Raw genomic sequence first — 14,623 nt, forward strand, 5'->3', positions numbered from 1 at the left:
GTTTGTTGGTTCTGATTTCAGTGAGATGACAGATTTTGATTTTGTCATACTTTTAGTTTATAACCTTTGAAGATTTTGAACCACGGAATGCCAATTAACTTTTCAGTATATTTTGAGAAAAGGGTACTGCTTTCTTTTTTTCATTTCCGAAGTGAAAAATCAGTCTTTTTCAGACATCCATATCAATTTTTCCAAAGACAGAAAACAAGCTAAGCCACCACAGGATGCTTCAAATAACATGTGAGATTGCTTATAAACAATCATTTTCATAAAAAATGAGATTTTGGAATTGGTAGTATTTAAAAAGTATAATTTACAGTTATACTTGTCATTGTGGTATTTAATTAAAATCTAAGTTTACAACTTCAAACTCCAAAGAAGAAGATGTCAATAATTCATCTTTGTACTTGGTGGATCATAAATTTTGTGAAGACCAACTATCTGGCATTTAAAAGACTTGCTAGTGGCAGTATTAAGGTTGTCTTTTGCATTTTGAAAAAAAAAGAGAGTATAAAAGTGATGGAGAACCACAGACTTCTTTATGTGTCTTGTTCTGCAAGGTCAGGACTTCTTCTGTTAAATGTGCAAGAAGAAATAATTTATTCATGGGGGAAATGTAGTGTTATTTTTTTCTCAGTCAGCAGTCAATAACTAGCCCAAAAAAGGAAAAAAATAAAGAGGAATGATGGATTTAAAAATATCTAGTGTTCTCTAGACCTTTTCAAAAGGCTTCCTCTTCATTCAAGAATGCAAGAAGGGGGAGAGGGAAGGGACTGTGAATAACTGAGATTATCAGTGATCTCACAGTAAATTACACATTTATTTGGAATGCGTTACAGGATTAAGGTTACAGACCTAAGAATTGATCCAAATTCCATTATGCAAATGGAAAAAGAAAATTATCTTAATTATTGTCTTAAAAGGAAACTGAATTTAGTTTTCAGTCTGGATGTTTATGTTTAATTCTACTACGCCTTTTGTTAGTGTATGGTATCACCTAAACTGGCCCCCAGAAATGATCTCACAAATAGCCTTCCCTACTTTTGCTGGGATACAGGTCAGCTGGTCTCCTGCCGTGTACTCCTGTTCTCACATCTGAATTCAACCCCAAAATGAAAACACGAGCACTCTGTCCCACACAGCTTTGAATGCTCTCAGCTTTTACTGGACCCAGAATAAGTTCAATGTTCTCAGAAATCCAGTTTGCACAGCAGGATGTTGGAAGCAGCATATCACAGCCATAACTTTTTGTTTCTTCTCTGAAGTAATAGGTATACTTATTAACTATAAATAAAGTGAATTTCAAGATAGGAACAGAAACATTTTGATCTACCAGTTTTATTTAAAATTAATAAATTCAGGCTATGTGTAAACTGTCCAGTCATATCCTGTGAAGGTTTAAACAGTGTAACCACAAGGGAAAATAAACCAACATCTCTTCCCTTTTTATCTTAAAAGTGTCTGAAATGAATTGGTTGCTAAAGAAACTTGATATAATTGTGACAGACTGTTTTGAAACCCTTAGCACAGTTCATCTGAAACCTCAGCATAACAAGTGGCTGCTTATCTGTGTCCCATTCCAGGAAGAAATGCATGGCATTTCGTCATCACAGCTGAAAGACTAGCTGGCTCCGCACGTAGGCTAAGCAAGAATAAGAGCCCTCAGCTATAATGAGGGCATGGTGGTAGCTAATGCTTAGTCAGAAACTGTTTCCTATAACCTTTGCTACTGCTTGTAGGAGTTGAAATGCAGGAAAAAGCAAAAATTAAAGAGAACATACTGAAAGTCAATGTTTAGCTTCTCTGTTTTTTCTCAGTGAAGATTATTTTTGTAGAAATGGAATGCATGAAGTAACACTGTGACATCCTAAACTATGCCGCCTACTATAAAGACTTTAAGTAATTTTATTTAGTTTGACTGTCTGTGAGAAGGATTTCTTACAGGAGAGAGAACCATAAAAAGCAGATATATTTTTTTAGTCTGATATTTAAATGCAAATTGGTAAGTGGAAATTTAACATAATTATTTACTTGTAAAAACTGTTCTTGAATTTCCAAAAAACTTTATCCCAAACAAAGCTGCTGAGGTACAGCTAACTGCTAGTAACTGACATTACTTCAAAAACAAAGATCTTCATTTGTGGAGGAAAACAGAGATGAACATTTATATTTACAAGTTTTTCCTCTTTTCTACACCCTTCAGATGATAACAACTGTGATGCACTGTTGTCATGGTTTTTAACACCAGAATCTGCAAAATAAGAACATCGAACAACCACTCAAGAGAAAATAAAAATGTTAAATTTGAATGTGTAGCACTGTTCAGACCGTAAGTAAGTTTGCAAGCTGATTCATTCAGGACATTTTGTTTTGCTATTTTGTCTGCAAAAAAATCACAGCAATTCTTGTGGATTTACTCTTCTATAACCAAGCTGATATAAGCACACAACTGTGTTCACTATCGTGCTGAACGTACTGGATTGAATCATTTACACACATGCAGCTGCTGGCATGAATAAGGGCTAGATTTAACTTGCTCTGTTTAATTCACTGGCTGAACACTGAAAATTGTTGGCATGGATTTTTCTCAGGAAATTCAAACTTACACAAGCAGAGGAAAAACACTGCAAACAAGATGCTGCTGTGTGCAAAAAATTCATCCTGGGTAAAACTTTAAACCCTAAAAATAAATCCTGTGTGCAGTTTGCTCAAATAGGTTTTCCTATTCAACTCCAAAGGTTTAAAGCAGTTGTTAATCATGTGCTGTACACAGTGCTAAGCAGGGAAGTTTTCAGTTATTTCTAAAACATGTTATTCTGAGGCTATATTTGAATCTTCCATATTTACGTGATGAGGGGTTATGTCATAAAGTTAATCATTCCCAGGATGCTAGCATTCAGGGTAATGAAAAACTTCTTGTGCAAGCAGTCATTAATCAGTGCATATAACATTGCATAATGCTTTCTGAAGCATGTGTTATGTGATCAGAGTACAAGGCTGTACAGTACAGCAAAGTGTTTATGCCATATGCTGACCTTTTCTAAAGCAGAAATGGAGCCATGTGATGTGCTGCTCTTGCCAGCAGTTACTTATTGCCAATAATTAAGTTTGATGATATGAAGAAACACAAACTTGTATTCCTTTAGAATTGTAAAAGGAAGCTTTGAAGTTTTTGGCACTGTAAATCACAAAGATTGCCAGCTTGGCTTAGATACTCTACTGTTGTCCATTACATCAAAACTGGAATTGAGTGCCCTGTTCAAGTGGTTACTGGCATTTGTGTAAAGGAAAACACGCTCCATCGTTACAGGACTGCTGTATTATACGAAAGAGCAAAAAGGTTACAGGAAGAAAGCAAGCAAATGCATGCTCAGTACCTCGAATCTCAGTACATCACAATAACATCTGATGTTCTTGCAAAACAGTGCTAGTAAGTAGCTCTTACTTAATCTTCTACTGGTATTACACAAGTATACTTGCGAAATACTTGAGATAAATATTCTGTAATTATATGAACTATAAAAGCACGTAAAGAACAAAATGTTTTTATAACTCTAAACACACATACCTGTGGAGACGTGGTTTTCATGAGCTATTTTAACAATGGAAACAATGCTTTAGAAGCTTTTATGAACAACCAGGATGCTATGTGCTGGAAGCAGAGTGGACATATGGACATGCACTTTATATATTATGCACACATATATATACAAAGTGATCAAAATTTTGCCCTGCACACAGTCACTCTGTGTTTTCTTGCCAGCAGAATCAGGCTGCAAAGCTGGAATAACCAGCTTAGTACTGCTTTAGTACCAGCAACTATTCTGGTAGTGTAGCTTGTGTCATGGCTGTTCCCACACCACCTCCTCCCTGACTTGCTAGGGTTTCCTTTTACCTAACTGATGACAGACTGACTACAGAAAGGAGCTGGTACAGAAAGAGGAACCATGTTCCGTAAGTATTACCACCTGCTAACAGCTACACAGTTCCGTTAGGGGACATCATGTATGTCATCAGTGGTCAAAGTCATTTCTGATATACCCTGCTTACTTCAAGGAACTATTTTCACATTTAACTAACTATTCCAATGCACAAAGCAGTCTAGCAGCCCAATTGCAAAGGTGTACAACCAATACTACGTCTATACAGGAACCAAGGTGCCCAAGTGCAAAATTTGGATTCTCAAAATTTTTGCTTAGCTATTGAGATTTTCCTTTGACCTCTGAAGTTCTATTCCTGATGACAGTAGACAGCAGCAGCAGCCAAGCTGTATGATGGCCTTTGAAGATGCATGAATTAAGCCTTCCAAAGCTAAGGAATCTGAGACAGTAGGCATCTTCACATTTGACAGACAGGATGCCATGCAGTAGAAAGGTGATGCTGGGAACGACAGTAAAGACAGCAGGATTCTAGTCCTTACTCCACAGTCTATTAATAGCATAATTAACAGCATAATATTTGCTGCAAGACAGGTCTTGCCTTCCCAATCAAACAGACTAGTTGTCACTATTGCTATGTAATTAACTAAAATATAAACATTTAAGTCAGGAATGAGTGAGAGACTCAGTGATAAGGTCTTTGATCTGAAGATCAATTTCAGTGAAAGAGGGAGCAGAAATGTTCTGTTCTCCAACTACAGAACACCTAGATCAACTGACTGCAGCACACTTTTTCTAGTTTTTCAAACATGGGCTGATTTAAGCCTAGACAAGTGAAATTTTAAGAATCCAAAAGGAATTGGATTTGAGCATTTAAATGAAGAAAGAAATTTCCTTAAGTACAAAGTGGAAAAAAGTGCCTTAAAACATGCCCATGTCTTCATTTATGAACTGATAGCATAGGCTGAACCCTTCTCACTTGCTGCACTTTTTGGATCCTTCCTCCTTTCAAATATTTACATGGATAGCAAAGGAATCACATATGGCTGTTATGATTTCTATTAGTGATTAGAGTACAGAACTCAGGCTGAAAGACGCCAGTATAGAAAAATCTGTGGAGCTGCCCTTCAAAACAACAGAACTGACTGTGCCGAAGTGCACTGTGACAGTCACTGCAGCTTGAACACGCTAGGCAAACCACTTCTTCTGTCCAAGTCCCTTCCAGGATCCACTGCTGCTTTGAAGCATGTTCCTTCTTTCTCTCCTTTTTATTGCTACTTTGTGGTGGCTGGCTATAAGAAAACAGCCAAAACTATATTCAACATGTGCCAGGTTTTTTGGTCACTATCTAGGAATATATTTAATTTATATTAACAGTTCAGCTACATAACAGCTTTGAAGAGAACTTCTGCCAAAATGGACTTCATACATAAAAAATGCAGAGTCAAACTCTTTCCTCACAAGCATACAGATGTATTATTAACATTTACATGTAATGAAAAAACAATCTTCAAAACTCTATCCTTGTAACTTAAATTTTAAACTTTCTTTCTAAACTACACGAAAGAGATATGTTTTCTAAAGAATCTGTACAAACTGGCATAGGGTTTTTTAACATGCTAGAAAGAATTGAGCCAAAGATGATATCACAAAGTCCCTTATGCTTAAATGAAAATGTTAAATCAATTAGCAATTGCAAGAATAAAAAAGAAACTATTTGCTGTATGTTGCTTAAAAAAAACCCAACTCTTCATGTCCTTTCGAAAGTGACTATATGATTATTATACAACATGAAAACAGCAACATATTCTCACCTCTTCAATGCTACAAAAGCCTTATTAGCATACACTTTAGAGATTATAATCAAAGAGAAGTAGTCACTAAAGAGAACTCTGAAGAATCTATCTATCTATATATATATACAGACTATACCTTCAAGAGTTAATGTACTATTTTGAACTCAAGTACTATAGTAAGACAGCTTTGACAAAGAATCTTTACAACCTCTAAAATAAATTCTTTTAACATATTTCATATTTATTCCCATGTGAATGAATGTCCTTGGAAGAATTATCTACTAGATAAAATTCTAAGATGAAATGTAAGTCTAGACTTAGTAAAGGAAGGGTGGAGAATGATATTACAACCTATGACAGCTGCTAATTTATGAGATGCTCATGATTGCTGCAGACCTGTCCAAACTGCAGCAAATGGCAGCAAACTGTAGGTCTGGGAGGAATGTGCTGCCTGGCATGCCACGCCTTTGCAGAAAGTTAGAAATCACTTTGACTTCTACATTTATTCTAGCCTTGAACTACCAGATGTATATGCGGAAATACACAGTAACAAACACGTTCATCCCAGGTACTCGACTGCTGTTTCTGTAAAAGAATTTCTGAAATACAGTAAGTATAGCCACCTGGAACAGCAACAGTACATATCGTAGAGGGTTCAAGGTTTTTGCTGGTAGCGCTCTTGCACAAATACATTCAAAACTTCCTGTAATAACATACTACTATTGCATTCTGAAAGGGCTTGCCATTATTTTTCTCCTGGAGAGGGTCCAGCAGAGAGGCAAAGACGATAAAGGGCCTGGAGCACCTCCCCTGTGAGGAAAGGCTGAGCAACCTGGGTCTGTTCAGCCTAGAGAAAAGAAGACTCAGAGGTGATCTTAGTAATGCTTATAAATATGTTAAGTATGGGAGAGAAAGGGCTATGGCCAACCTCTTTTCAGTGGTCTATGGGGACAGGGCAAGGGGAAATGGCCATAAGCTGGAACATAGGAAGTTCTAAAACCAATATGCAGAAGAACTTTTTCATAGTGAGGGTGATGGAGCTCTAAAATGGGCTGCCCAGACGTGCCTGTGCCATCTCCCTGGAGATATTCAAGACCCATTCAGATGCCTGCTTGTGCAGCCTGCTGTAGTGAGCCTGCTTTGGCAGGGGTGTTGGACTTGATGATTTCTGGAGGTCCCTTCCAACTTCTACAATTCTGTGATTCTGTGACTACCTGACAGTCAGAACAATTTTACTTACACGTATATATATGCACACTCATAGACATATATACAAGGGCTGCTCCGAAAGTAATGCCTCTTATTACATTGGCCCACGATGCCAGAGCCAGATGTTGGTAGTATGGTAGCAGAAGATGAATCTTCCCATCCACATTCTGTTACACGTTGTTGCCATGTGACAGATGGCAGCAGAGGAGCAGTCTAACAAAATGGTGTTTGACATGGAAGTGCACATGAAGCAAAGGGATGCCATTGGATTTTTCTGTGTTGAAAAAATGGCAACAGGTCACCTCTACTGGTGCAGATTTTACAAGAGCAGCATGCTGGCTCTTGTCCATCAGTGGTGAAAATGCACAGCCAATAGTAGGGACTGTGTTGAAAAATAGTGTTCTATAGCTGAGAACTTGCTCTATCAAGTACTGTTATTGTGTTCTTTGCAGCTGTTGTAATTTCTATGGTAACAAATAAGAGGCATTACTTTTGGAGCAGCCTACGTTTGTAGATGGCATCTCTATATAGCTGTATTATAATCTGCAATGAATACACTGTACTAACACACTGCACTCTGCAGAAGTAAGGAAGCGCACATGCAATTCTACTTCAAGATTGAATAATAAAAATTTTGCCTTCGCAAATATTCGGTGATAACATGGTTATTTACAATCAAATCTCTCAAAAATCTATTGGGATAATTTTTAATACTCTTTTAACTTTGCTTATAAAACATCAATGTTTAATGAGCAAACAAAAAAAATCACCACATAAGTCACTAGATTCCTCCTGTGTGCTTACCTGAGCAACAGACTGACAAAATGAAATCTAACAGAAAAAAAAAAAAAAAGACATGATTGAAAAAGCAGTATTTGGAATCCCTCAAAATACCCAAAAGGAATTTCATTACCTTTAACTGAACACATCTCTCCTTTTGGCTTATATGTTCACAACTATTCTCCTTCTCTCACTTTTGGAAATAGATGCTTTTCTAGAAATGTGCAGAAAAAGAACATCTTAAAATAGCTGCACTGTCATCACACCGTAAGTGCATTAAATGTACAAATTTCACTAGACAATTGAGTCCTATGACTTTTCAGCAGTGCCACTAGGTTGGATGTGTGTAAAACTTCATAAATGAGAGATGGAAGTACATCTTGTTCTGTTTACACCAGAAAAAATACCAACTTTTTTTTTTCCTGAATATTATAAATCTTGACTAATCTCAATAGACACCTTTCCAGGTATTTGCTTACATGGAGAAGTAATGAAACAAAAACTAAACTGGTGATAAATTAAGATACGTCAATCACTGCTTTCATTTTCCATCTATGAGCTGTTTTTTGGTACTATGAAGTACCAGTAATACTGAACACGTTAATTTACTTCCCATGTCTTCCGAAGACAAATTCAAGCTAGTCTCTGTTCTGTAGAAGAGACCAGTTTGTTTCTGCTGAATTCAACAGATACATCACAGAACAACGACTGACATAAATATGAAACAGCTGCAAATGTTACATCCTAGCATTTACTATTTTGAATGCAAGTAGTTAAAAGCAGTTGCTAAAAAGCAGATATGAACACTGAACTAGGACTATGAGTAATTGTGCATAGACTGACAGAATTTCAACAACCCGGCACAAATGGTTCTACAAATTCCACAGATTGTTAGACAAAACAACATTCTCCAAGTGCTCTTAAGTGTATCATTACACAATCTGAGAATAAAGGACCAGGTTTCTTCATAGCAGGTGAGATACTCAAAGGCATTGAAGTGACTGATGTCATTCAGACAACTCTTAAAACTTCATCCAGAAACTTAGTAAAAGTAGTGAGACATGAGTTACTTCCATATTAATGATTTCATAGGTTAGAGGCAAAAATGAGGTATATGGGTTATATAAATTCACACACTAACTTCTGCAAGAATATCCGGACTGTTTGGCACTTGAACTTACACCACTGAGAGGCTCAAGGTAACTGATCTACCTGTAATATAACATTTTGATACTGAACTCAGTATTGAAGTACAGAACAACTCAGTATCCACTTCAGTTGAGCAAAAACAAGGATAAGGAGCTGCTTATGCTTGGGGACCATGAAATAACCCTTCAGGAAATCAGAAGAGATCAGGGGCCATTTACTATTGAGATATTGTGGAGAAAAAAGGGGCTTTATAAGAGCATTTCTGTTGCAAACCATCCTTTCATGGAAGTAGAAATCTAACACTGCTATTTACTAGGAGCAATTGAAAGTCATCATAATGCTAGTTACCTAAGAACAGAGACAGTAAGTGTTCAACACATTCTTTGCAAAAATTCCTCTATTGCAATATCACTACATAGTACCTTTAAGTACCATGCTAATGGTACTCAATTTCAAATAGCATTCAAATTCTTAACTTCAAAGAAGAGACTCAAGTTGCCACAATCCAACAATATCTTCTCCTTAGAAAAGGAATAGAGACTATGACAGCAAAATTATTTTCTGAAATCAAAACTACTAGTTAAAGGCACAAATCTACCGTCTTACACCACAGTATGTGAAGTTAAGTTTGTTATAAAAAACATTCATGGAAAGTACTTAATCAGTCCTTGTTAAGAAACCAGAGACGTCTCAATAACCTGACAGTACATCAAAGTTATACACAAACACAAATCAGTCAGCACAGACTTAGTATTTTTTAAAATCTCATTAACGTAATTATTTCCTGCTTAGTAAAAATGAAAATGACATGTTAGCATTTCAAAAACAGGAGAAAATGACCCTCAAGGCTTTATATGACTATAAAAACAAGCACCGGTACTTTATTTGCAAATTATCATGCACGAAATGATCAACTCAGCAAGTTCACCAGTTAATAAAGTGTGTGCTCTACCAGTTAAAACCGATTTACATGTAATGATATGCCTAAATGTGAATTTAAATGAGTTCTTGTCATTTCATGTTGAACAGCTGCTTTATCGTCACAGAATGGACACTGACCACAGTTCATCCTGCAGAAAAAGCAGACCATGCACAAGTTTCATGAGTCAACAGTAACTAACTGCAAAGAAATTTGTTTTCTATAAAAAGACAGCCTCTGATTGCTAAGATACGCTTATTTTCCAGTCAAGTTAACAAAAATGCTTTTTAAGAGTTTGTTTTCAGGTATTTATTGTATATAGCACAATCAGAACAAATACACAGTATGAATCACCACTGTTTTCTCACCTCATAACCTACTGAATTTCTCTTTCAAAGTAGGAAAAGAACCCTGAGGCTGCCACAGAACAAAGAACATTTCATTATCATCCCTGTTGTATATAAATATGCATTATTAGACTCTTCTTAAAGGATATTCTGGGTCCTTTATAGAAGAGAATTCTAGTCTTTTTAGCAGCGTATTAGTCATATCCCCACACAAAAAGTACTTAACACAGTCACCACAAACTTAAAATAACTAAGATAAGTGAAATAAAGTTCCTTAACAGCAGACAGTACCGATCAGATGATATTTTGGAAGAATGCAAGACAAAGCCAGTTTAAAGAATAATAATGCATTAGTAAGGCAGGACTCTAAGATATCTTCATTTAATACAATTAAATGAATATACTGGCCATGACTTCACCAAAAGGATGCCATTATGTGCTATTCTCATAAAAGTTAACTTTGTTTTACTAAGAATAATATAAGTTAGACAATCAAATTTGACATTTATCAAACAATAATCTTTTTCATTTCTCTTCACTTTATTTATAATGTACATATTCAGGTAGAATATTCAGACATAATTTTTACTGATATACAGAATCATTTTAATGCATATTTGGTACAATTTTTTATTTTTGTTTTTTTGGCAGTCACTTTGATATTTGATAAAATGATAAACCGGATTTATACTTCACATCATATTTAGGTTTTGTCTATATAAAGAATTTAAAGAGCTTTTTTAAATTACAGACTGGTAAGTTTCATATGGAATATTTAAAATGCTGTATGAACCTGTGACCTTGCCTATACAAGGCCTTCAGATACTGTAATGAGCTTAAGTAGGCACACATTTCTATCCTGCCCCAGCATGGACACACAAAAGATGTTGGAACATCAGTATGATTTGCTTTAACTTTGGTGGTTGCAATATTCTAGGCATAGATGCAAAGTGCATCTTAGTGGTCCTCATATCTGTACATATACCCCATTTCATTTTAAAGGCATCTGCTTCTTTTATTCTCCCTTGTAGCGAGGAGATCTTTTCTCTTTAAACGCAAGAAGACCTTCAATTCTATCCTTTGTTGGAATAGTCTGCAAAGAGCAGAGTAACATTTCATTACAGATATAAAAAAAAAAAGATAAATCAAGAAAGCTGTTTCTGTACAAATTTTTGTACCAGTTCTTCCCTGTAATATAGCACAACAGAAGAATGAAAACTGCAATGTATAGTCGGATGTAGGAAAGTAGCAGTCACTTCAAAGGCATACAGTAAGGCTAAGAAACAGTCTGGGAGAAGGAGTCTCTTTTCTCTGAACAGATAACAGTGAGAATCTCTAGACTTTGTTTCAGGGTTTTCATGTGCTGGTTTCTTTCGGTTTCTTTGTTATGTGGCTGTTTTGGTGGGTTTTGGGGGAAATGGAGGTGGTTTGTAATCAGATCACTGCATACTTTAAGTAGGTGCATCTCTAATGCTAATGCTTCTGTTTCTGTCATCAAAAATTTATCATGAAGTTCAAGAACACGCAAAATAAGAATATACTATTCTCATGTTTTGCTGGCAAAGATGCTTATCTTGATTTTCTTTTGGAAAGCACGCACGCTGTGAAGTCGCACATGCTTGTAAAGTGTCGTCTATGCTGTTACATGTTAAACCAAAAATCAATGGCAAATTGGAATAGATGCACAGCAATGCATAGCTGGCATAGTATGGGACTGACTGTGCTTAATTTCCTTCAGCCAAACAGTTTCTGTCCTACACCTCCTTTCTTAAATTCCTCACTGAAAAAAAAATAATAATAATTAAAAAAATTAACTGGAAGGCATAAATACAGTGACAAAATATTTGTAGAAGAAACAACAAGTCTTCACAGAGTACTCAAGAAAAGCCTCTTTTCTACATTTTTCATGTAATCATAGTTACATACCTGAGCATAACAAGCTTCTTCAATTGCTAGGCCTGTTACTAAGTCAACCTGAGGAAAAGAATTCAACATTCTTTAAAGCATATTTTTGTACATTTCAAGTGCATTATTTCTTATCAGCTAACTTATATACCATGTTTCTATATGCCAAACTATAGAACATGTCTATGAAGTTCTTCTACACTACTTCACATAGAAATATCTCATTGCCAAGTGGTAACAGTGCCTTGCATTTCTGGAACGGTTCCTGTATATGGTGATAAAACTGTATGCAACACACTGTCAAAACAATGTACGCTCTTCATTTACAAATGATCAGAACTAAAAGTTATTACACACATGCACTTTTTAATCATTTCAACTGCTACAAGGGAAAAACGATTTACTGCAAGATTGTTCCAAAATCACTCTGAAGAAAGTGTCTTCAAAAATTCTTATAAGAAAACGGTGCCATGCTAAAAATTTAACATGAATTCAATTTTAAATGGATTTCAAAAAGTAAATGAAGCCAGTGGCGATCCTGCACCATCACCTAATTTTGAAAACTATTTTCTTTGTGGGCTGGTCTAAACAGCTGAAATGGCCATTCAGGAATGACTGAAACGACTTTTTCCTCAGTACTTCTCTGCCTTTCTAAAATGTCAGCTGCTGCAGAAATTATCAGTTTTCCAAATGGCCAGGGAAAGGACTGTGGCAGCTATGCAACACAAGTAGATTGTCAAGTTAAGATAAGCTAAAAAGACTACCTAGAGAAGCCATGAAATCTCTGCCTTTATTAGCAATGGTAGGAACATTTGGCTTCATCGCTTTTGATACAGTAGATTTTGTCTTCAGTCTCAAGGCTGAACTACATGATAATAGAGAGTTCTTGAATTTGTTTCTGCAACTTTGAAAAGAAAAATATTCTTAATTCGTACTCCTGGATTTAGATTCTGCATGTGATTCAGCTTTCCCACACTGAATTACATGGTGTTCTGGTGCAGACCTTATTCATGTGCTTAATTTTAAGCAAGAATAGTCCTGCTGAGCTCAGCAACAATTCACAAGCCTAAAGTAAAATATGCGTCTGGATGTGTTCAGGCCAGGTATTTAAGGAACTTCAGAACTTGGTTCACTACCATTTAAGAAGGGGTGGCAATTAGAGTGAAATATGAAATAGGTCTTCAGATATAATTATAAAAGTAGTTTCTATGAAAGTAATAAAAATACAAAAAGGTATCTCTTGGTCTTTACTATGTAATAAACACTAAACTGAGAGCCTTGACAGAATTGATTTTTTCCTGCATATTTATATTTGTAATATAACTTGTTCATAATAGTCTATGTTTACCTTCTGGAATTAATAGTTGGCAAAGTGCATTACACCTAGGCAGATGTGGGATCACTATGCCTTGTTGTGGAAATCAACATTCATTCTATTCTCAAGAGCTAAGAATCAATAAATACAGACATGAAAGTATTACATTTAATCTTCAAAAAAAGTTGTGACCAAATGGATTTTGAAAGGCTATTAACTGAGAAACTAAACACACTTCTAGGAAAAAAAATAAATATCACCACAGTAAACTTGCCTATTTGACTTCTGATTATACTTATGGGAAGTACAAGTCCTTACCTCCATTCCCTGATCAATGGCCAGCTTTGCAACTCTCATTGCTACTGGTCCCTAAAATGAAAGACAAGGATTATTTAAACACTGTCAAATTCTAAAAGATTGTGCAGTAAACAACCTGCACATTAATGTTCCTGTGCTGGTACCTTCTAGACTTTAGAAATTTATAAAACAGGTAAAATATCCTAAAATATATGACTAAAGTAGCTACTTTCTTCCAAACTTTTCTTCTTTCAATATTGAGAAAATATCAAAGATGCATATTGTTTTCAGAAATGGTGACTTAGACAGTGTTTTGGGCTTACATGCTCTTTTGTCAAGATTGCTTGATTCCCATCAAAACCAGGCTCAGAATGGCAACTATAAGAGCACATCATTATAGAATTGAAAAATTTTACTGTTAAACTTTTGATCTGATAGAGAGCTTTACTAATTTTCTTTAATGCTATCTCCCATGAATTTTGCTACCTTGGGTGCCTCACTAGGAAAGCAAGTTTATCAAGAGCTCCCACCGCGAACAATAACCTGCACTCTATAGCATAATGGAACAGGTAGCAATTGGCTAACACAAAGACCCCTGTAAAGGTCATGATTAAACTTCTTACCAAAAGTTTTAAGTTCTAAAGCCCAGAAATTCAGCAAAATCCATTTTAACACTTTTAGTAAAAGACAGAGATAAGATGGCATGAAGAATCAATTATATAAAAGCATAATACTTTAATCAAATATATACACAAAGGACAGAAAGCAAATAGATCACTTTCCAGTACCAAATGAGTTTTGCTTTAATACTGAAATTGCACTCAAGGTTTTCAAAACAAAATCTACACTGAGATACACTCACTTTCATAACGACACTTTTGTGTCTCTTCTGAAGTGCTCAACAGTAATGGAATATTGAATAACTGCTTTATAGTAAAAATACCACGCTATTTTAATGTTCAAAGCATTAAAAGCGAAATATACAATGCAAACACACACTACAACACAAGTATTAACAAAGTTTATTT

The 14,623-nt window shown here is 35.6% G+C and overlaps 1 protein-coding gene across 1 annotated transcript in view; it reads right to left on the reverse strand.

The window, feature by feature from the left end:
* Nucleotides 1-10,025: 10,025 nt before the first annotated feature.
* AUH (AU RNA binding methylglutaconyl-CoA hydratase) overlaps nucleotides 10,026-14,623 on the reverse strand; it is a 112,537-nt gene continuing 107,939 nt past the window's right edge. Inside the window, exons 9-11 of the mRNA XM_042866121.1 lie at nucleotides 13,617-13,667; nucleotides 12,005-12,052; nucleotides 10,026-11,171 (exon numbers count right to left, since the gene is read on the reverse strand). Coding sequence (XP_042722055.1) covers nucleotides 11,094-11,171; nucleotides 12,005-12,052; nucleotides 13,617-13,667 — 177 coding nt within the window. The 3' untranslated portion in view covers nucleotides 10,026-11,093. The remainder of the gene's footprint in view (nucleotides 11,172-12,004; nucleotides 12,053-13,616; nucleotides 13,668-14,623) is intronic.

Source organism: Lagopus leucura, unplaced genomic scaffold (genome assembly GCF_019238085.1).
Source record: "Lagopus leucura isolate 7727_CA_CO unplaced genomic scaffold, USGS_WTPT01 Super-Scaffold_810, whole genome shotgun sequence".
Lineage (NCBI taxonomy): Eukaryota > Metazoa > Chordata > Aves > Galliformes > Phasianidae > Lagopus > Lagopus leucura.